Here is a 23,356-nt window from a genome sequence, read left to right on the forward strand (position 1 = left end):
TCTGCTATACTAATATTTTCTTATTATAATATTTATTTATTATATTTTATTGCATATATTCATATACCCATATTTTGTATTTTATATGTATCTATATTTTATTTATTTTATATTCTTTAGTATATATTCTATTTCTATATTACAGTATTTCTTTATTTCTTTCATACTAATTTTCATTTTGACCACTTCACACTTACATGTATTGTGATCAGTAAACATGATCCAGTTGTACTTGTACAGTTTCCACATATTGCCATGCCTGCTGACCTCCTGGCTATTTGCTTCCAACCAAATTGCCAGCCTTGAGTTTGCCCCATATTTCCCTTTATTCCCTCATCTGAAAACAAATGCATGTGTACAAACATCCCCATGCACACTTTTCCAAAAAGACACCTTGTCCCCACGTGGAATAATGCTGAAGCCAGCCAGCAAATGCCCAGGTGAAGGAATTCCACCCCTGTGGAGATCTGTTTGCAGCATTGAAGTTCATGCTGTAGTTGTGTAGGAATTACTATGAGGGTATCACACTTATTCAATAGGCCAGCATTTGAAGAATCTTCACTTTGCTTCCCTTTTTGAAGAGCACATAGAGATCTGATTCCAGATGTGACCAGAGCCACCACAGAGTATTTCAGTATCTTACCACATGATCTATATTGACGTCAGGAAATAGTAGTTTAATTCCAACAGTATTGGTTAAACTTTCTTATTAAAATAGACATCAATTAACTATCAGACTGTACAGAACATGGAAAGTGATACATAGGTGCAAGATTTTAATGAAGTGGTGGAGTACTAAGCTGGCTCCTTACATGATTACTTAATGTGTCCTACATTGTTTGGTATGTGATTTTGTTCATTGGACATATTACTTCTAATTTAACAGGTCATTACAGCTTTAGTGTAATTGTGGGAATAAAACCACATAAAATACAAGAATTTAAAAATAAATTTTACGGCTCACATTTATGCAGCAACTTATTGCGTTTAAAAATTACTACAGTGCAAATTAACATAAACAAGCACACACATCACAGAGAGCCTGTAATGAGACAGCAGCTGGATTTGACGTGCAGAACTCCCTGTCCCACACAGCCCTCACCATTGTGACCATTCATTGCTCCTTCCCATGTGCAACTAATGAAAAAGAGCAGCAAAGATCAGGCTCAGGCACCACAAGCTTTGGAAACAAATGCTTTCTGTTCACAGTGCTGGCGGATAGCCCCAAATTTTACCAAAGAAAAGCCAAGCTTCAGACATCAGCTAATAGCCTGGGCTGTGCTTTGTATCCCCTACTGCTCATGCATTTCCAGCAGATCCAGCTACCACCGACAAAGCTAGACCTCACTCTGGGATTGAACACACTCAGGGTATCTTCCTTCCTGGGATGCTCTAGCAAATACCAGCAAAATGGAGTACCCTCACTGAGGTAGGTACACAGCATCTCGGACAACAGATGGCCACAGTGTCATGTTGGTTACAAGATGGCAACCTTCATATAAGGGCATATGACCACAACTACAGACTGCCTTACACTAGATTTAAGATCATCTCCTACCACTTGCAAGATCCAGCTGTGAGCCCTATCAAGGCTGAGATGGTGCACTTCAAATACAGAAAATCAAGCAAGACAAACAAGACTTTGAAAGAACCTGAAGATCGGCAGCAAGATTAATCAGAAGTCAGACAAACACAAGCTGCAAGAAGACACTGAATGAACTCAAGACTCTTAAATAGGAGATGGTAGCCTAAAAGGGATAATAGCACAGAAACATCACTGCAGTGAATGTCTACATCTCCCCATGGATGAGCAGAAGTAACAGTATCAAAATTCTGTTAAGAACAGAAGCAAATTGCCCAGAGATGTTGGAGAATCCCCATCACTAAAGCACAGGAAAAGCAGAGGGAATGGTACAGCTAGAGTTGGTCATAGATTGGAAAAGGGAGAAGCCAATCTCTCAAAGCCTCTGCTGGTCTATATATTCTGTCTTTACATTTGACCTACTATACTGCAATTCCAGCTCATGCTCCATAGAGTTCCAGACGTAACTAAAACTATGAGAAGGACTGTGTTGCAGTTTAACTCTGTGTTGATTTGCCTGTGGAACAGTGAGGTTATACAAAAAGCTAGATTCTCAGACTATATAATTCAATTTAACTTCACTACCTTGAAAATGGATTAAGTCAATGAAATTGAGCTAAATTACACCAGATGGGAATCTCACTCCGAATTTATGCCACTGATCATATTTCGTCCTCCTCTTTCAACTGACAAGGAACATTAGTCTTAGGTCAGAGTCTTATCTTAGGTCAAACTCTCAATTCTCATGCACTTAAGCTTCCATCTTCAAAAACTCCTGTTTGCCCAAATGAAAATTCTTATAAACAAAAGGTCTCTATTTCTGTGGTCTCCAGTACAAAAACATATACTTGTCAGTAATTTTGCCCATCCTGTTGCTTTCATCTCTGAAATATTCAACCAGAATTGAGTATTTGCTTTCCTCTGATACTCCAACTGAGACTTAGTATAGAGCTTGCTTAAATAAATAAATACATTAAAAAAAAACACCCAAAAAACCCACACCATGCACGGAAACTCTTGTTCGGTCATCTTTGAGAAATTCTGGATTTCCCCAGTGTACCATGAAAGGAAGCAAGGCTGGTATGAAGAACCCAGATTTTTCCCAGTTCTGCAATGCCCATGACATTCAAAACTCTATCACTGCTAATCACAAGAAAAAGGAACATCTAGAAATCACTGAAACCACAGGGGCATAAATGAGAACTGTATGATATGAGCTGCTCAATAGCAGTGTAAAAACCCAGCAAAGTTGTGTATGAGAATTTTATCCAAGACTCATTAGAAAGGGAAATGTATTGGTACTTTGGAAATTCCCACACTCTGTCAAAATGACATTTAAACTTCTAGATATTTCTAGTAAAGTTACACCTGTCACTGAACACTCTAGGCTTCCCCAAGTTGCTGTTTATTGAGTGAAATCCATGAACTTTCATACAAGTCAGTGAGAGTAGAGTAGCTAAATCCTGCAAACAGAAGTGTGCAGCAGCCCACAGAAGAGCCATGCAAGCTGGTGAGCCAGGCTTAGCTTAGCAGTCTGGGGCAGTGCCAATGCTCACATCACATCTGGACTGATCCTGTGCAGAACTCTGGTGCCTCTGCACTACCTACCACTGCAGGGGATGATGTGCTACTTTCCAAGAGATGTTCTGCCAAAAAAATTAAACATTAGCTGACATAGGTATTAAACCTAATACCAGCCTGAAAACTAGGCTTGCCTGAATCCCAACATCTGATGTTCAGAGTCAGGTTTGCTGGCATGGTCCTGGTCACAATGGATCGGTCAGCAGAGATTGAACCCAGCTGTCTTCAAAATGTCAGGTGTGATATTCATATACAACATGAACTGCTGCAATATAAACAAGCCCTAACATTACACATCCCCTAAAAGCAGTGTTGGACGAGTTACATACTTGTTTTATCTGAGCAGATGTCAGCATCTGCTTTAAGTAGAGAGAACTGAAACATTTGTGTTCCTTCCCTGTCCCCAGCCCCCTACTCAAAACTGAGGGAGAACACTGAGTGTCAGATTTTTCAGTGGCATTTTATACCAAACCAGAAAGACAGATGTTTTGATGATCCCACCCCCCCTTACAATCTGGGCAGTCTCTTTGCTAAACTGTTCACCCTCACTATTAAAATTGATTTGCAAAGCAGCACATTGCAGCCAAAGCAAGCACAGCAGTCTTTACAGAGTAGGCTGCTCACACATGCTTCTGTACTTAGCCAAGCCAACTACTGATGAATGGGTCATCTTTTGTCAAGCAACTGTAAGGAACTGGTAAAGAAATAATCTGTGGCTCAGAACAGCCATGCTGAAAGTAGGCCTTCTCTTGGTCCTTTTGCCTTCCAGCAGCAGTCGGCTCGGTTAGCTGGTCCTCAACCAATTTCAATAAGAGAAAAGCATGGACATTAGCTGGTCAGTTGCCAGGTTATATGTGTAGAAACTATGAAAATCTTTAGAAAATAAATGCACGGACACTGAAGCAGTGGGAGTGCAAATTAAACCACGTTGAACAACTCTAAGAGAGGTAAAGAACAATAGTTCAACAAAGGATCAAGTCAGAGTCAGAAATTCTACCTATGCTATGGAACATGGTCATTCTCAAAATCTTGCAGACCACTTCTTAAAAGTCAAGATGCTTCTGAATACTACACCTCCCCTATTAGTCTTCTTACTGTCTTGTGTGCTCCCTTAATTTTGGAATTTTGATCTGGTCATTTTAATATGCCCAACTTCACTTTTTTTCTTGAAGAAAATCTTGTACTCAGGGATCCTATTTTTTCTAAGTTAAAGACAAAGCAAAAAACAAACAAAACCCCAACCCAACACAGAAATCAGCAGCACCAATAAAAATTATCAAAAATCCAATCTAATTTCTTTGTGAAATCTCTGAAAGGTTTTGGATTAGGATGCTGTATTATAATAATCACAAAAGTCATGAGTCTTTGTACTAGTTATTATTTTGAGAACTGAAGCAGATTGCAATAAAAATCATAACACAAAATTCTCACACCAGAACAGCTTCAAGAAGCCTCAGCTAGGTCCAAGCTGCATTTTACTGAGTAACAAATGATGGGAGAAACCTTGCCAATAGACAGGGAGTGGCTATATCAGTTGAAAATTGTATCTGATACATTACAAATCTGGCATCAAATTCTTGTCTCCATTCATAGTTTCAGCAGCCAAAAAAAAATAATGACACCCATGAGAGAAATATTGTCTGTCAGGAACTGCATGGAGCTTATATAGCAGCCTATAGTGAGTTTTCTTGCATGCCTTGGCACAATGTCCCAGCAAGGACAAGGAATGAGGAGACATGCTCAGCATTCCCCCTCGACCTGCAAGACTTCACAGGCTGCACTGTAACAATCTCAGATTTGAAACTGGAACTATTCTAGCTCTAGAAATTTTACTCCAGTGCCTTAGGTGAACAGTAATCTATGTTGCTCTAAGTGCTCTGCTGAGACCTGCCAACAGAGAGAAGTTTATGTAGACTTACAACCTAGATGAATGAAGAGCAATGTCCACAGAGAGATTCAAGAGATAATTGATACCAAAACAAATGTGGAGTTTTATTCCTCAAACCTGAAAAATACAGTCTCATCTCCGAAGAAGCACTTTTCAAACACTGGCAAACTGATCTCATGTCCACAAAGTTGAAGGAAAAGTCCAGTCCCTTCTTACAGAAGTCACCCAAAAAAGGAAACCAAGCCAGCCTGAGTTAACAAGTAACTGTGAGAAGCACTGTCCTAAGTGTTTGGAGTTTGTCAAAATTAGAAGCTGAAGAGGAACTACTTACAAATAGATACACCTAGTTCAAACAAGTATTGCCATCATCTCCCCTCACAGTTAATCAATCACCTGTAAACACAAACTGTCAAACTTGATTTCTCTCTGACGGCTTATTAAAACTTGTGCTTCAAAAGAGCCACCTGTATGACCACAGTGGTGGAAGTTGCAGGATCAGGACACTAGACCTCATTTCTAGGTCCGGGAGGCTTGTAACCTCCCTGAGGACACATAGGCCTGAGAACATCTATAACCTTATCAGCCACATTTCTTTAGAATGCAATTAAAAGAATTGTTTGCCCAAAGTCCTGTTCCCAAGAAGGGAAAAAGCTTATAATCTATTCTGCTGCAGAAAAAGTAAAGATGTTACATGGCTTTTTCCAGAGTTTTAACTGCTCAGAAGTTAATCATAGCACACCAACTCGCTACACATTCCCTTGGATACACATTTGCTTGTGGAAAACTGGGCTGTGTGTACTGGTACCTAAGTACTTCCTCTGTCCTGCTCATGCTGTATCAGTTCACTAAATAGATTTAAATTGCTGTTTCCTCCAAAGGTGTTTTAGGGAAATATAGGTTGGATATAAGGAAGAAGTTTTTTACAGAAAGAGTGATAAAGTACTGGAATGGTCTGCCCTAGGAGCTGGTTGAATCACCATCCCTGGATGTGCTTAAAAAAAGACTTGATGTGGCACTCAGTGCCATGGTTTACTGAGGTGTTAGGGCTGGGTTGGACTTGATGATCTTGAAGGTCTCTTCCTACCTAGTGATTATGTGTGATTCCATGTGATTTACCTTTGGAATTTTGGTTTTAATGATAGCAATCTCTTTTATTTATTTTTTTTAATATATATATACATATATAATTAAAACCAAAATACACACACACACAAAATGACAGCACTTAAATGATGCTATATCAGAAAGATGCCCTTTCTACGAACAGTGCAGGAAAATGCCCTTGAGTATCTTGGATACAAAAGGCCAATAAATTGAATTTATGTCTCATTTAATCTACAGTGGAACAGTTAGTACTTAAAGGGTACATATACTTCCCCTAGTCCCTTTCTTCCTGAGAAACTTTCAGATGCTGAAAATCAATTCCTTTTGTCTCCTTGTTATTCATCTGCTACACATTAAGGAGAAACTCTGGGCATTCAGTGATCCCACAATAGTCTTTCATCTCCAGAGAAACCTGGTATGAATTAAAAACTTACGCTCCCTCAAATTACAGATGCATACTGCAGCATGCCACTGACTTATGTGCTGATGATTTCTGCCAGTGTTCTCAGCACGCTGCAGGTAGCTCATCTGCATCTCTGAACTTAAGTGACTCTTCTACAGCACTGCCCTTCCAGCCCATGCAAAGTGTTGACACACGACCATACACAAATGTATGTCCCCATGTAACAGGGACTGTCATCTATTCTTTTCCCCAACTCCCTACTGTTTAGAAGTTATTTTAAAAAGTGGGTTTACTGCAGTCAAGATGTTAGTATGCAAACAATAAATACTTCATGAAGGTAAGGCTCTTTCACTTCAGTTGTCTTGAGAAACGGAGATTATATACAAATAACTTCTAACTGACAAAATTTCCTTGTCATGTCCATTTTTAAGGGCAGTTTTAACTTGGGACTTTTTTTTTTTTTTTCAAACATAAAATTTAGTTGTTATCTAGACTGATGAAGCACTGGTCAAACACACGCTGCTCTTTCACTCCCAGTGTCCATGTAGTCATGGTGTCAGATGTCCTTTATCATAGCAATTCAAGGTTTCCACTCTCAGGTCTGAAAGTACATCAAGGCTTAATATACTTACTCTTGTTTTACTGTTTGATCTCTCAGTCTATTTTTTCTCCTACCAAATGCTCTTTGCCAACTCCTCAACTCTGTGAACTACTCCCTGCACCCAAAGTAATACATTCAAAATAAGGAAACACTTGCAAATTTACATTCCCATTCTGTCCTACAGGAACCATCATCTTTTGCTAATCGCTTCTACATCCAACACTTTTCCCAGACAAGTTTTTAGCCACCTTGTTCTACAATCTCTTTCATGAATAATTTCTTTAAATTAGATTTCAGTGTCAAATGCTTTCCACTGAGCATCTTTTTATCTATTCAGTATGGCAGTTTGAAGAGCTTTAAAATTATGCTACCGCAAAGTCAAATTAGAACGTTATATGTAACCCTGAGCAGCAGTTAAAAGGTGCAAACAGAGCTCAAGTTCACTAGCTATTTTGGGCTCAGATTACAACATAGCCAAGAGGATTTGGAACTCGGCATATGGCTGAAATACACATCCAAAGCAGCAGTGCAAAGAGTTAACAGCGGGCACTGACGCCCTGTGTCACACAGATTGAAGCCAGCTCAGTGGTTTGCAGCCACAGGTGATGCTTGCCCAACAAGGTCCTTACCTCACTGGAATCCTCCTGCTGATTGATGACAGCCAGGGCATCCTCAGCCGCCTGGCGCTTGGCTTCGGCAACAGTGCGCTCCATCTTGGCCCTCTCGGAAGTGATCATGTCGTGAGCCTTCCGCTCGGCCTCCGACACCGCCTTCTGCAGCTCGGCCATCGCCTGCCGCTTCACCTCATTGACAGCTTCCTCTGCAAGGCAGGAGAAACTGCGTCAGCACAGCACACCTGGGCACGGCTGCCTGGGACTGACACGGGAAATGCGTCGCTACTGGTGTGATTATACTGAGATTACTCTCAATTATAGTGACGGTCTTCATTCTGAGGAGGACACGGAGGAACCTGGTTCCTCAAGAATCCTCAAGAAGCACTGAAGTGCTTCTCTTCTTCCCCATCATTGAAGCCTCTACCACTAGTAATGATTCTTGCTATTTTGATTCTGTCAGTACTTCTTTAGGTACAATCATTTCAGATCTCTAGTCCATGTTATTTGCAATCTTCTTGAACACTGAAAAATTAGTTTTGTAGTACAGCAGATACATGCATATACTTGTCAATAACTATTATTTAAGATATATTACTGACTTTTTTAAAAAATGAATTTTTAAGCTTGGGGAAATTAAGACAGGATTTATTATCTTTAACAATTTTTTCCTCATATGTTAACAAATAAATACAGGAACTTAAAAAATCCCCAAGAGTTTACTTAAAATTTTTAAATCACTGGTCTAATATCTTTTCTTGGACATTCAATTTTATGTGAAAAAAATTAAAATTTGTTTATGAACATTCATTTGACCTCTCGATCTGTCCTTCAAATCCATGTTTATACTTGAAGACTTGACTTCCTGGCTCTTCTAAGCTCTTGAGCACACCCTGCCCAGCAAGACTTTGGGGCACATTTAACAATGAGCTGAGGCACTCTGCTTCATTAAACTCAAACCTTGATGCTTCTTGTGAAGCAGCTATGGTAGTATGAGTTCTTGCTTTGGTATATACTAGTGTCATACCTTTTATTCCAGAAAACATGGATTGTCTCAAATTAGTTATTTGGCTTTTGATGCAGGAAGAGTGCAAAGATTTTACTAATGAACAGTCTTTTAATTGACAACTAAAACAAGTAATTTCTTTTTTTTTTTTTAATTAACTGCTCTAATTAACAAGGAAACCATCCTCCCCCTGAATTAGTTTATCTAATTTTCATCTTTATTCAAAGCAAAATGACAATGATTAATTGAAAATTTAATAAGCGGTAATTATTAACTTGGCAAACCTAGTACCAATTAACACTCTATTAAAACTAATTATGACATGTTTCATTCAAGTGTTTGCACTTAATTGTTTCATGCACTTAAAACCCACCTTAATTAAATGTTCTGTTTAATTAAAGCCACAGATTTCTATTTTCTATTAAAAATGTTTTACTGTAGATTAAAAACCTAAGTATTAGAACAGTGTTATGTGTTTGAGTTTTAGTCTATGTATTTAGCCCATGTATTTGTGTGCACGCACATGCAGACATAACCCGTACATAAACTCAGTCCTGAGCTACATCTGATAGCTCTGCATGCATTATTTTAAAAATAATGTCTACATGAAGTGTCCATTTTCAGTTATTAAGCAAATTGCAATAAAGACTTAACTTTAAGACATGTACTGACTAAAACTGAACTAAAATGAAAGAAAAGCTCTCTTGAGGAGTATGTGTGCATGTTACATGTGTGCGTATCTGCAAGAGATGTTCCAGCTCAAGTTTTCAAGGGGGTAGGGAGTGATTTAGAGATAAAACTTATGCCTTTATTTTTATGAGGCTGAAAATATGCCCTTATATTACCCTACCATAAATGTTGTTTGGGGAAAAGCCTCAGGAGAGGAAAAAATCATACCCGTCAACCATATAGCCAAGGCTTAATTTACTTTGAATATTCAAGGTGAATTAAAATTCTATCTAAGTGGCAATACAGGACAATAATTTTTGCTTACGATCAAAGCTACAGCTAGTCTAATTGTATATGCAAATCAGGCAATTTATATTTAAATTATGCATTCTTATTCTAGTCCCACAGGCACACGCAGATCAGCAAAGGGAATTGGTAGGACATTTGCAAGGTGCTTGAATATTTATTACCAACTGTAACCATTCACTGATCACAAGAAAAGAAATATACACAGGCAAACATACAGATGCAATTTTATTACCATTTTCACAAAAATGAGCCAACTTAAATACAGGCGTTTCGTGTCTATGAACTGCACTTACTGACAAAGTGGATTTCTTTACGAAAATCTGTATTCTTGCTGATATTTGTTACAAATAGAAATGACCCTTGTATGACATGATGCACTTTTGTTACATTATATAAATTTAGTTTTACAGTTAGGTCTTTGCAAAGGTTAGAAATGCCAGTTTCGTTATATTAAATAAAAGCAAAATGCTCCAGGATTTTTACATGGACTTCTAACTGTAGTTTTTCATCCCAGATAATCTATTTCTTTTCAGTCCAAGTACAGAAATGGAAAATTATATCTTCTATATTGTGCAAGTTTTTTGCAATGCTTCTAAGAGCATGAAGATGCCTGAAAGTGCTTATGAGGCCATATTGCTGACTGATATTTTTTGATTGGCTTAAACTATGGATTGGATTTTAATATTTCCATTAACTTTGACAACAGAATTTGTGTTGTGCATTACAACGTGTGAAAATAAATAAGTTAAAATATGTCGGGTCACAATGCACCATCATTATTTCAATATATTACAAATTCATGAACACCTAAATAAACAGAGGAAATTTCGTATCACTGATTTTCTTCGCAGCTTCTCAAACTAAATACAACTGACATTTTATAGATATAGAATGCAAGCTGCATAGTTCAAAATAAGTTTGTGATATGGGTGATGGCAAAGGAGATTTTTATTTGCCTTGACAATGCTGAGCTATGAAGGCCAAGAATTATACCAGCACTCTCCCTTTCCCTGCACTTCCAGAAAAAGGAAGAATGATTATATTCCAGTGTCAGAAAGCAGAAATCTGGAAGTTTTTTAAAACCAAGTATCTAAGATGCATGTACCTGCATACTCTGCCTTCCCAGCAATGCTAAGAATTCTTCGCATAAATTCACTGCCATTTTAGGGATGCAACTGAAATCTTCCTTCCCTTTCAGCATTAACACATGAGAAAAGCTCCAGCTTGTGTGGAATACTCAGCATGGTCTGAAGTCCTTGGAGCAGACTTAAAAGAGGTACTCATCTTTCACCCAAAATGTTGTCACCTCCCTCCCATCATCAGTGCATTTTTCCACATGATGAGAAAAGGAAGTTGGTGGGCAGATGTGCACTCTTGTGCCACCACAACATTTTGGATCATCTCACTATCAGGCTGACCCTGGCAAGGGTGGTCATTGGCAGCTGGTGACAAAGGGTTATTTCAGCATCATATCCCAAAATGCGTCATCTGTCTCAGGACTACTCCGTACAATGGGCAGGACCCTTACGTCTTCGTAACACAAAGGACGTTCATTTCATTCCTCTTCCGTAACTCCAGAGCTTTCAGCTGGACTGCCATGGACATTGGGCCTGGCTAAGTGACAGGGATGACTGGAAGACAGTTTCTACATGACACAGAAGAAGCTATTGCAGCAGCCCAGACAATAGGCCTGAGACCCTCTCTGTATTTAACAGAGGGAAGTATGTACTCCCCAGAGAGCAAGTCATCCAGCCTGTGATCTCATTGATCCTCATTACCTGCCTGTCTCCCTCTTGACTACTGAAGAACACCAAGAACTTGTCTCAGACTCTCCATCCCCATATCCATAATTCAATGAGGTGAAATCAGGGCACTGACTACTGCTTTCTACTGGTGTATGAAACTGAAGTGGGCTTATACGGCTTTAACTCATGAGGTAATGCATAGGATGTCCTTGCTCCAGCAACCACAAAAGCACATGCCTAATCTGGTATTTTTCTGGAATTACACTGGAGTCTATCAATTTCCAGTAGTTTAAAGTGAATCTCTTCTCCACATACTTTTAAGTTTGCTTGTTAACTCTTCTTGTGCCACATTCTTTCAGTGTAATAGATTCAGCATTCCAAACAGAATTTCACACTTGATTCAGCTGTCTGCACATTCTACTTTACAGACATTTGACATACAAAGAGATCCACACTGAACCAAAAAATTAACCTGTGAGGGATTTGTAGTCTTCTTGACTGGGAGCTGCTACCCAACCACGAAACTATGGAGCATCTCAAATGGCATCAGAGACCTATTCTCACAGAGCTGAATTGCAGCTTTACTGCCTTCATCAAAATGTGGATACCTGCAGTTTCAGACCACCCTCCTAAAAATGCAGGACCATGATTTATGAAAGCAGTATGCTCTCTGATGCTTGACTAGACTTAGCAACAGGTATGCATTCTGTAGAGTCCCGCTTCTTTTATTCTCCAATTCACATGCATGGTCACTTGATTTAAACCCACATCAGCCTGAAAATTAAGAGACTAGAAATGGGACCCAAAGAAAGACTTTGCTTCAAAGGAACTGATGACATAAATGTTCCCAAGATGACGTCACAGGTCCTGTATACTACCATTTGTGAATACTTGCATTGTGAATGCACATCCAATTTCACAACTCAAGTCAAAAGCTTCAACTAACTTGTGTTAATTATGAAGAAACGTTTTTCAATTATTGTACTGAATCCATGAGTCATAAGTAACCTGATACCAAATGACATCAGACCCTAAATTTTGCAAGAGGACTGAAGTTTTTGAAATTCAACATATAATGCTCCTCTAAGTGAGATTTCCTGGGACTGTGTAATTTTTTTTTGTATTTTTAATTTAAAATATTAACATAAATGAGGCAATATGAAAAAATTCTTGGGCACTGAGTTACAAAGGCTACACTTTCCTTGGACAAAACCAAGAACATGTACACTTTTTTACGATTTTTCACAGAAAATGCAATAGTTCTGAAAACATTAACATACTGACAAATGTTGACTTTACACAATAAACCCACATTACACACAAAACACAACTTCTTGTCTGATGCAACAAAGTAACAGCATAACATTTTTACATGTATGCTTTGTATCTAGTTTAAAATACACTGGAAAGCAGCAAGCATTTACAGGATATTTGATCAGAAAGCATCAAGACTGCTGCATATTTGCCATTTAATCATTAACTGCTGCTCAGACAGCTGCTGCAGGCTTCATGGTTATACAGGTGTTCAAAACAGGGGGGTGTATTTGGGTGCATAAATAGCTCCTCAACTATCTCGATAGAGTTCAAGAGCTGCCTCCTGGCCCCTCTGAAAACAAGGAAGCTCTGATGTCAGTGTCAAAAGAGCAAAGGTTTAGCTCCAGCACCAGAGTGGGATCCTCGCCAGGAAACTCCTGCGCTCAGGCAGAGTTTCAGTGTTAAGAAAACTTTGCACAACCACAACGTCTGCCCAGGGTGCTTTCCAGGCACAGGCAGATGCTGTCAATGCCCTGCAAACAGCCAGAGCAGCTGCAGAGATGAGAACTTGCTGACTTCACTGCACACTCTGCAGGTTTATGAGCACAGGCTTCACTGGGGGCTGACAGGCACAAAATCTTTTTTAAATTAAGAATGGATACTTTGCATAGTTGAAGCCTTTTTTTTAACAGGTGTACTTGGGTTTTTTCCCCTCCTTTGGGAATTCTTACCTTAACTAGGTAAGAACCCTGAAACTTAAAAAAACCCACCCACACTAACCTCCCTTTTTTTTTAATTGCTAACAGACAAACTTTTAACATATCAAGTTTCAGCCTGAAACCATTAGAAGCCCTGAAAATAAGGGTCCATGTTGGAAGTATTGGGAAATCTAGGGAAGCAATTCCCCTAACTATAGCAGCAGATGCTTCTATTATAAAATTATTTAATGTCCTGATCAGTTCCAGTTTAAGATTATTAAACACAATTTCTTCTTGTTACTAGTAAGCCCTTCCCCCGCCTCCCAATTCCTCACATCAGTGCATTAACAACTGCACACAGCTGCCAGACGACTAAGCTGGTGTTTTTAAACAGTCCTTACCAGCTTTCTTCCAGATCTCCTCTGGCACATATCCAGACGCAGGCCTGTGAAGGAATTCCCGATGAGATTCTGCAGGAGGAGGGGGTGAAGAGGGAAAAAGAAAGAGCATCATAAGCAATGCTGGCTTGTTGAGAACAAGGCTTACAGAAAAATACCTTTTTTCTCTTTAATTAGAGCTCAGACAAAGAAATCAAGTGAAGCTTTTCTCTCCTCAAAACAAAACAGATGCCATGGCTGTACCTCATGAACGTCACATAGACCAGGTCAGTGCTTATGACTCGAATGTCTCATCTTAAGCCAAGTTAAGATGTTAATTTTATTTGTATTTTACAGTGTTTTGAATCAACTCTACATGACAGTATCCACACTTTTAAGGGAGGCTTTGCAAGACAAACTGAGGGAGTGACATGCTTTGTCCTTTCTATTGTATTTATGAAAGGGAAAAAGAAAGAGGGCAACAGTGCAGGTTTGGCACTTCTGCTCTGTGCAAAATAGTGAGTACTGATGAGTGCAGATAAAAGTCAAGATGTCATTCCAGCGATCAAGTAAGTTGTCCACAGAAAAGCAAAGGGGTGTTTCCCTAAGTTCAGAGCTATGCTTTCCTGAGCCCATGTTGGCAACTGTAGCTGCAAGAGTTGGAAAAACAGAACCTTGAACTTTAGGTTAAGCCCCTAAATACATGCTGCCAAACAACCTCACTGGAGCTGAAGCTCATAATTCAGCCACATATCCACATATTTCAATCACATTTTGACAGCTCTTTCCCCTTCTCCTCTCTCTCTTTTTTATTTTTTCTTTCTTTCTTTCTTTCTTTCTTTTTTAAGGTTTAACCTTTACGCCTGGGCCTAAAGGGTTCTGAAATCAGCAAGATCTTTTCCATAGGCACTTTAAACACCTAAGATCAGACAATACAAAAAGAAAATTCACTTTGGCCTAAAAATTTAGCATACAGATCCTCAGTAGATGAAATTGAAATTGCTTCTTTCAAATACAATTTAAAAACTGATTAACTATTATTCAAAGTAATAGAGGATAGAATGAAAAAAAAAAAAAAACCAAAAAAAACAAACAAAAACCCCACAGCCAAACACATAAAACTAAGTTCACTGCCATGATTACTATTACCAGTGTGTCAGAATTCAATTGCCCAAATAAAATAACTTGATTTGTTACATCACAGACAGGTTTGAATGTTTTTGGAGATGCTGCTAGAAATGTTTGATGTCTGAGCTTGAAATATAACAAGAAGATACCTGCCATTCTTTGAATACTAATTTTGACTAAATGTATTAAATTTTGTATCTTACAAGCTTTTATTCACTACCTTAGTCAAAAGGCAGTATTTTGAAGAAAAAGGTTGAATCATCAGGTTTTGCAAATAATTTCTTACACCACTACATATGCCATACAGTACTGTTTACGTACAGTAGCCCACATAAACTTCAATACTTTTAAAAGACGACAATATTGCAGGCAGCAAACAAAGGGGGAGATGACATGGGCTTTTTCAACAGAGAGTAGGGAATCCCAATCCCTCTGCACTGTTTCACAGATGTAGTTTCTAGCATGAGAATCTGCATACAATGACTAGGAGTACATCTTCCCATCTGATAGGCAGCTGAGTGGATTTACCCAGCTCTTCTGTTTGTCACTGAAGTATGGGACAACAATTTAAAATCGAATTTTGTCAGCAGACTTTCACAACTCTCAAGCATAAAATAATAAAACTGTACATGTGTGTATGTGTGTGTGTCTGTGTGTAGATTTTGCAAAACACTTATTTATATCGGTTTAATCAACTTGACAGAGGATTTCAGACCTGATACCAAAAATGGGAAAATTCTCAGTATGGCTTGGCTTGAGTTATTCTGGAGATGACGAATAGCCTTGTGTACAGTTTTCATCCCTTAAAGGCTTTTAGAGTTAAGAGGCACAGTACCAGTTCAGTTAGGGGGACAGAGGCAACAGCAGAAATATTGTCTGAAGGCTCAAGAAAAATAAAGGCAAAAAATTAAACCACTCCTATTTGCTCTTTCAAGGAATACCTGCAGGAAAAGACATAACCAGGCTCCCAATGTGGCAAAACAATGGGTTTGTTGCATTCGTGTCTTTACTTTGTATTGAGTCTGTCTGCTATTTAAGGTACCATCCAATGCAAGGGGAGCATAACCTTGATTTATGACTATGGCTCTTATTTTTGGGGGAAGGAAGAAAAAAAAAAGAAAAAAGACAGAGAGATGTGGAACTGATTTTTTGGTACACATGACTTTCCAAAAATGGAATTCAATGACATAAATGACCAGATTGCCAGCTAATTGTTAAAATTTCCAAAACATAAACATCAATCAAGCTCTTATTCTAACCACAAATTATTTACATGAGGAATGAGATCCTCTGCTCTAAGAAGACTTAAATCAAGAGCTTATGAGAGACTTTCCCAGAGTTTGGAATGGTGCACAAAAAAGACAAGAAGCACTTATGAAGATAATAAAAACCATATTTTCCAAGCCAGAAAAAATTTAGTAACATGGCTATTGTTTAGTCAGTGGTGATGAGTCCGTGAAAACAATCTTCTTTCTAAAGCTAAATTGCAGGAAATGACCAGAGGATATAAATCTTATATATTACTGTTTTTAAGGTAAGGAGTCCTTCAGCTTAAGTATCACAAAAATCAGTCATTAAAACTGAAGCACAAAAGATCTTAACTTGGGCATCCAACAAACTCAAACCAAGATTAACACAACTGAATGAAGTCCCTAAAATACTAAATGTAAAAGCAACAGCAAAAAACCATAATGAGGAGAACACATGATATTAACTAACTGCAGCACCTAGAAGTCAAAGTAGATGCTGCCTGGAAGTAAAGGGAATTAAATCAGACAACAGTAAGAATAATCTGAAGTGACAAGGTAGATCATTCAGAAAAGGACTTCAGAAAAGGCTTTACATGCCAGACGTAATAACAAAGGTTTGTTAATGGTGAAAATGCAACAATATCATTATGCAGAACAACTGTATGTACACTACTGAATTTACATGAAATTCATGGCAAGGCATGAAAACATGTGTTGGCGATTAGTCAAGTTCCTACTGAACAAAAGGAAAATAAAAGCCCATATATATGAGAATAATCTGTACTTGCCTGTAAGTGCTTAAATGAGTTAAGAACAAAAGAGATTTTTGATATCAAAAATGATATTGGAATTTTCTCTTTTGATGTGAAACAAACTTCTGAAATAGTAAGAAAGTTGTTGGAGTGGGAGAGAAGAATGCACATGAAGAAAAAACAAAAATTTGCATTGATTTCAGCTCTCACATTCAAATACAAAATTTTGGTGGCTGTAAGATAAAGAGAAAAGGTGCTGAAAGACAGCGATGTGCAGGGGCATGGAGAGTTGTAAGAGCAGCCATAAATATGGAACTGCAAAGTGAAACTGAGATGAAAGGACCACATAAATTATATGAACTCTCATGTAATAATAAGGCTCAAACCCAAGAAAACAGAATAGGAAGACTTAGAAAGAAAAGAAATGTTCAATAATCTCAAAAAGCCTAATTCATATTTGGACAGAAGGACAGAAGATTAGTTAAAGAATTGAGCAAAACAAAAGAATTGAGGTTTTTATCACTGGACAGTGACATGCACATCTATAACACAAAGTGTTAAGAAATAGAGATGAACAGCATTTACTGCATTCATGAAAATATTGACAGTGAAAATAATCCCTACTTGCTGTACTGAATATTAAGACTCAAAATTAATAAAAGCTACTTACAAGCAGCCCTGAACAAATTAAATATATATGCCTTTTTATGTATTTATGTGGTTTCCATATTTCATATGCAAGTTCTGCTTCATTCTGTCCTATAATAAATGTATCATCATTAGTGGGAAACAGAAAACAAACAAAAAAATTCTCAGAGCAACAAACATAAAATATTCACTGCCTTGTTTGTAAGAGTGAAGTTCAAAAGTGTGCCAGTTCCACATAATGAAATATAGAGATCTGAAGGTGGGAATTACTGAATGAGAAGCCTACCTTGCAAACCTGGAAGGGGGGCAAGTGTTCCCAGTTTTTTTTAAGTATATCTTTGCCCATCTTTGCCCTCTAATACATTTTTGTGGCTATTGCAACACCCCTTGAAATAGTGTTAAAAATATAGTTGTTGTGTCCTCATTGTAAAAGAGTAAGAAAAGCTACATAGGTACTGTATTACTAAATAATCTTCAAGCAGAGGCCACTTCAGAACTAAGCACTGAGAATACACCCATGCAATGTTTCTGCAGTTGGAGCCTACCTAACAGCAGGCAGTTCAATAAACCACAATCTAGCCCAAACCTCCCATGCAGTGAGCGGATTAAGAGCAATACTTAATGTCATCAGTGACCAGTATCACAGAGGCTTTACATTCTAGAATTACAAGTTATAAATGTTACTGCGGTATTCACAGCATTACGCTTCGCTCATGTTGAGAATGCCATGCATATCACAGCAATGCTGATTATTTGCAAATGGCAAAGGAGCAGGTTTATAATCACAGCATGGATAGACATGTGTTGGCAGGAATGCTCTGGCTAACACTGAAAACATGACGGTGAACAGCTTTAGAAAAAATAAAAAGGGTCTGAAAGAGTTAACGTTTAAAAATGTATTAGGAAATGGCTAACCTATGTGTTTTTGACAAATTCATACACTTCTGAGGATCTTGGTTTCCTGAGGCAAATCCTGCAGGTATTGGCACTCTTCAGCTGGAGATTTCAAACTCTATTTTGTAAGATTGCCATTCAGATAAATGCAACAGACACAAAATATCAACACTGCTGCAGACCTTCTGATGTGTGCCTGCTCCACTTATCTAGAGCCACAGCTGCACTCAGTATGGTTATAGATCTTGTTTATAACCCACGATGCTGAAGAACCCTCATCTTTAATTTATCCCACTGTGTGTATTTCAGTATACAGTGTCTGATATGGGTAATTATTCACTATTAGGATGAAAGTTGCAGTCCTGCTGCAGTATGTAGTACTGAAATTCTTCAGCAGAAATGGAGGAGTTGGATGATGTATTATTCACTTCATAGACCATCACAGTTAATCAAGTGAATATATATAAAGTCTGAGTCATTTTTAGACTTTCATAAACATGCATTATTCAGACTGAAAAGAATAGACCCTCTTATACCTTCAGCACATTCTTGGAGAATAATAGGAGCCTGTAACTTGTTGTAGCTGGCTAATGTGTGTATTGGATTGCATTGCATTAAAATGAATGATCAAGTATTTAATTTAATTTTTTAATTAAAAATATCAACAAAAAAAATATTGATCCGATACTGCATACTTCCAGGCTCAACATGATTTACAGAGATGTCAAATTAAAAGAAAAACAAAAAATCTTTGGCAGGAAGACAGGTCTACTGGTTCAAAATGACAACCAGAATTTTCTTCAATTACTTTTCAGCTCAAACTATCCATGCTAGATCTCATCTCAAGAGTTTTTCAGCAAGACCTATCTATGAAGACTGTGGCATAATGCTTGTAACAGGAAGTTATCACTTCAGTGATAATATCTGAATCATAAAGAAAAAGAAACAAAGGCACAGATAATGTAGCCATATGGCCCACATTTTTTTTCTCTCTTGCAAGTGGAGATGAAAAGATGGATTTAAAAGGTGGATTACCTTGCTAGAAAAAAAAAAAAAAAAACAACCAAAAAACCAAAGAAAAGGTACAAAGGGAAATCACTGACATTTAGAATCTCTGTAGCAAACCTCCCAATATTTATATGCTGTTGTACTTGAATTAAAATATTGGAGGAATTTTTCAATCCTTTTCCCCACTTCAAAACTAAAATAAAATGTCCTAAAGCATATCAAGGTTCACAAACACTGCTTTAGTTTCGTTATACCTTTGAATGTTAGGGGTTTTCATTTTGCTAACTAGATTACTACCAGATTTGAGGAAATACGAGATTAGCTTTGCATAGACTCCAGAGTAAGTATTTTCTCCCTGTCATGTCAGACATAAAAGCACTTCTTACCAATATTTACAACTGACATGGAAGCTACATCACTGAAGCAATCCAAGCTTCATGTTTGTGGAGTCTCAGAAGTATTTTTTCAACCAAATAACCAAAATGGACAAGTTAAAATTGAATGGACTCACTCCAACCAGTTCATTAGTACCCACAGTACTGCAGAGCTGACTGATGTGTCCAATTCCAAAGGCTGTGCTGCATAATTTTCTTTTAAGCCAGAAGACTTCGCTGTTTCCAAGAATTCATTTTGACAAATACACAAACAAATACTAATATAAGGATTTATATTATGATTGATCTTCATTTTACTTTATGTACCTGTTGTGGTGGTGACAACTATTTTTCTTGGATTGTAATATTATCTATAAAGTTTTGATGAATGTCATGAGTTCCAGTTTCTTTGGGGAAATATCAACACTCAAGTTACCTTTCAATTTTTTTTACCTACTAACTGCACAAGCACCATGGCCTGTCTCCTTCTGCATCACAGCTTTTCTAGAGAAGTGAGCCACTGCTTTTGATCTACTCACAAATGTTCTTCCTGAAGTTGCAGATGTGACTGGCATTTCAGATGCCTTATTTATGAGTCTTTCTTTACATTACATTTAGCACTGTTCATACAAGCCATTACCTGAATACTTTCTCAGAAGCACTCCTCTAGGGACTAGACTTATTAGTGAACTATAGAAGCATTTCCATAATACTTCCTTCCACTGATTGGAGCACATTTATAGAGCTATTGACTCAGGTAATTTGACACACACACACACACACAAAAAGGATTTGTTTGTTATCAAGAGGCACTAAATATTACAGTAAGAAATCCAGAAATCTAGCAAGAGAATGGTGGAGATGGTATTAGATTTTTCTGGTTTTTGAGTTGCAATTAAATAAATTTTTACTTAGTAGGTTATTCTTAAAGGCAAAAGGAAAACACAGTTAAAATGTAGTTGCAAAATAACACACATACGAAATTCTACTAATAAGCACAGTTTATGATGACTTTGAGTAGATGGCATTGGATACAGACAGTATATTTTTTATAATATGTTATTAGATAAGCAAGCAATAGTCTCCTGATATCCTCAAGAGTACAAGAACAATAAAAAGGTATCACCAAGATGCTTCTTTACCATATCTGCCACAAAAGTGAGGAGGTGGGGTAGAAAAATGTCAAAACAGTAGTAACTTACAGAAAGCCCCCAAAGCAGAACCATATTTTTATAGAGCAGAATCCTCTTAGAGTAGTTGTGTGGGATACACTGTGCGAGAGTGACCGTGAAGGGCTGGGTGAGAGCCCAGCTGTTTGGTCTGGTCCTTGTAAGGCAGCTGCAGCCCACCCAGCTCAAGCTCTGCAGCTTGAGCCAGGCCCTGCACAGCTCCATGGAACTACACAACAGTCCTCAGACACACCTGCACAAGCTGCAGTGACGGACACAGACCTCGGAGGATCCTGTGTGCATGACTGCGCATCTCAGATCTCGTTCCTTTCTTAAACAGAAACCATGTACACCTAAGAAGTGCCTATATCTTTGCAATTCCATTTTCTTAGAAAGACAACTTCCAAGTTAAGTAATTTGATTAAAGAATGTGAAAGCGCCAATTTCAAACTGCAAACACTTACATATTTTTTTTAAACAATCAGGCAAGAGAAGGAGTCAGAAGGAACAGAGAGTGAATGCACATCCCACTGCACTGCCACACCTACATGACCTCTGTACACTGCCCTCCCACCCAACCCTCTCAGACTTTGCTGAATGGAAAGCAAATAACCAAGCATCACCCAAAAAACCTCAAGCCATTCGACACAGAAACACCACTGTTTGGGCACCAGAGTTATAGTTAATTCAGTAGTCAGCAGAGGAATCATCACTATACAGAAAAGTCAGAAGAACAAAAACAAACGTCATCTACCATTTAGCTGAGCTTAAAGAGAATCACGATTTTCAATGAGGATACTGTACCTAATGAAAGTGGATCTGGATTCACTGGACTCTGCTGTCTGGAATGACTACTGCTGCTGTTTCCGCCTTTTTTTAAATCCTCTGCATCACTGTACCGCCGTATCCAGTAATTCAGCTCCTCACGGTCTGCTTCTTGACATCGCCGTAGGACAGTGAGAGATCGCCTAGTTTTTTCCACCATGTCCATTATACAGTTCAACAACTATTCACAGCAGTGGATGGAGCACAGAAAAAAAGAAGAACTTTTTATTCAGAGAGTGACATAAAATTAAGAAAATGTTAATGTACTGAGTGTGTGAGTTTTAATAATGGAGTCCCACTCTGCTAACCTCAACTATATCTGAAAATTTCTAGACTTTTAATGACAATCCCTTCCTTTTTTAACTGGTGATCCTAAACTATACAGATAGGGGCTTACAGGAGAAAGAGCAAAGACAAGGAGAAAACAACTGGACAGGCAGTAGCCCTGCTGCTAGTATTACACGGCACCGCAGAGGACTCAAGATCTGGTCCAGAAGTGATGCCTACAAATTTTACAAGAGCTAATAAATTCAGGAACAAATCCAATCTCCAGATCCAGAGTTTATAGAGATAGTCTGTTTCTCTTTTGGCAGACTGTAATAAGTAGGATAATGCAGGAGACACTTATCAGCAAGGCCTGATAAGGCTTAATGGGGAACATCGAGCCCTCTGATTTAATCAGCAAAGCTTTCAAAACTTGTCCTGGAATTCAGATAGATTTTAAAATAAAAATTTTAAATTCCTATGCTAGAAGGCCTCTGTTCAGACAATTATACATAAATGGGTATTTAGCCCTTACATGGTCAAGATGTTTCCATTCTTCTGCCCATTCTCTGTCTGTTAGCCTATGATCAATCATTTCTTCTTGACGCGTGCCATGCAACCCTGCAAAGAGGAGCAAATTATATTTACAATGTTGGAAGTCCTCTAGGGGGAAAAAAAAAAGAGACAAAAGAAAAAAGAGCCTATAGACAAAAATATCATATATTGCCTGTTCTAGCATCAGGAATGCCACCACAAAAAAAAAAAAAAAAAAAAAAAAGCTTCCTAAAACTTTGCTCTAAGTTCTCTTTAGTACTTTTCCCCCTACAAGATGCTACTGTTTTGTTCAACTTAATATCTTTAATTCTGTACGTTCTATAGGTTGCAAAACAACTTTTCAAAAATGGACATAGCTCTTTCTGACTATGTACAATTATTTTAGATATATATAAAAATATAACAAAATACAATATATAATTTTCATTTGCCCTACTTCAAGTCAGCAAGGCAATTATTTGGTAACTCAGTGCATATAATACTAGCTGTACTTCAGAGACTTGAAAAAATATTAGTATAAACTCAGTGTTATTTCACTAAATACAGTAATTACTACCATGTCAACAGAGCATCATTAAGGGTTCATCCATTCACAGATGTTTAAACAACATGTGGTTAAAATGTAGCACATATATCAGAGCAGCTGACAACATGATACAAC

General features: G+C 37.9%; 1 protein-coding gene across 9 annotated transcripts in view; it reads right to left on the reverse strand.

Moving 5' to 3' along the window:
- Nucleotides 1-23,356, reverse strand: part of RUNX1T1 (RUNX1 partner transcriptional co-repressor 1) — a 115,346-nt gene that overhangs the window by 5,630 nt on the left and 86,360 nt on the right. For all 9 annotated transcript variants that reach the window (XM_066333333.1, XM_066333290.1, XM_066333318.1 and 6 more), the window contains 4 exons: nt 22,676-22,761; nt 21,856-22,057; nt 13,853-13,921; nt 7,789-7,979 (listed from right to left, as the gene is read on the reverse strand). In XM_066333333.1, coding sequence (XP_066189430.1) covers nt 7,789-7,979; nt 13,853-13,921; nt 21,856-22,057; nt 22,676-22,761 — 548 coding nt within the window. The remainder of the gene's footprint in view (nt 1-7,788; nt 7,980-13,852; nt 13,922-21,855; nt 22,058-22,675; nt 22,762-23,356) is intronic.

The sequence above is a fragment of the Sylvia atricapilla genome, chromosome 1 (genome assembly GCF_009819655.1).
Source record: "Sylvia atricapilla isolate bSylAtr1 chromosome 1, bSylAtr1.pri, whole genome shotgun sequence".
NCBI classification, from domain to species: domain Eukaryota; kingdom Metazoa; phylum Chordata; class Aves; order Passeriformes; family Sylviidae; genus Sylvia; species Sylvia atricapilla.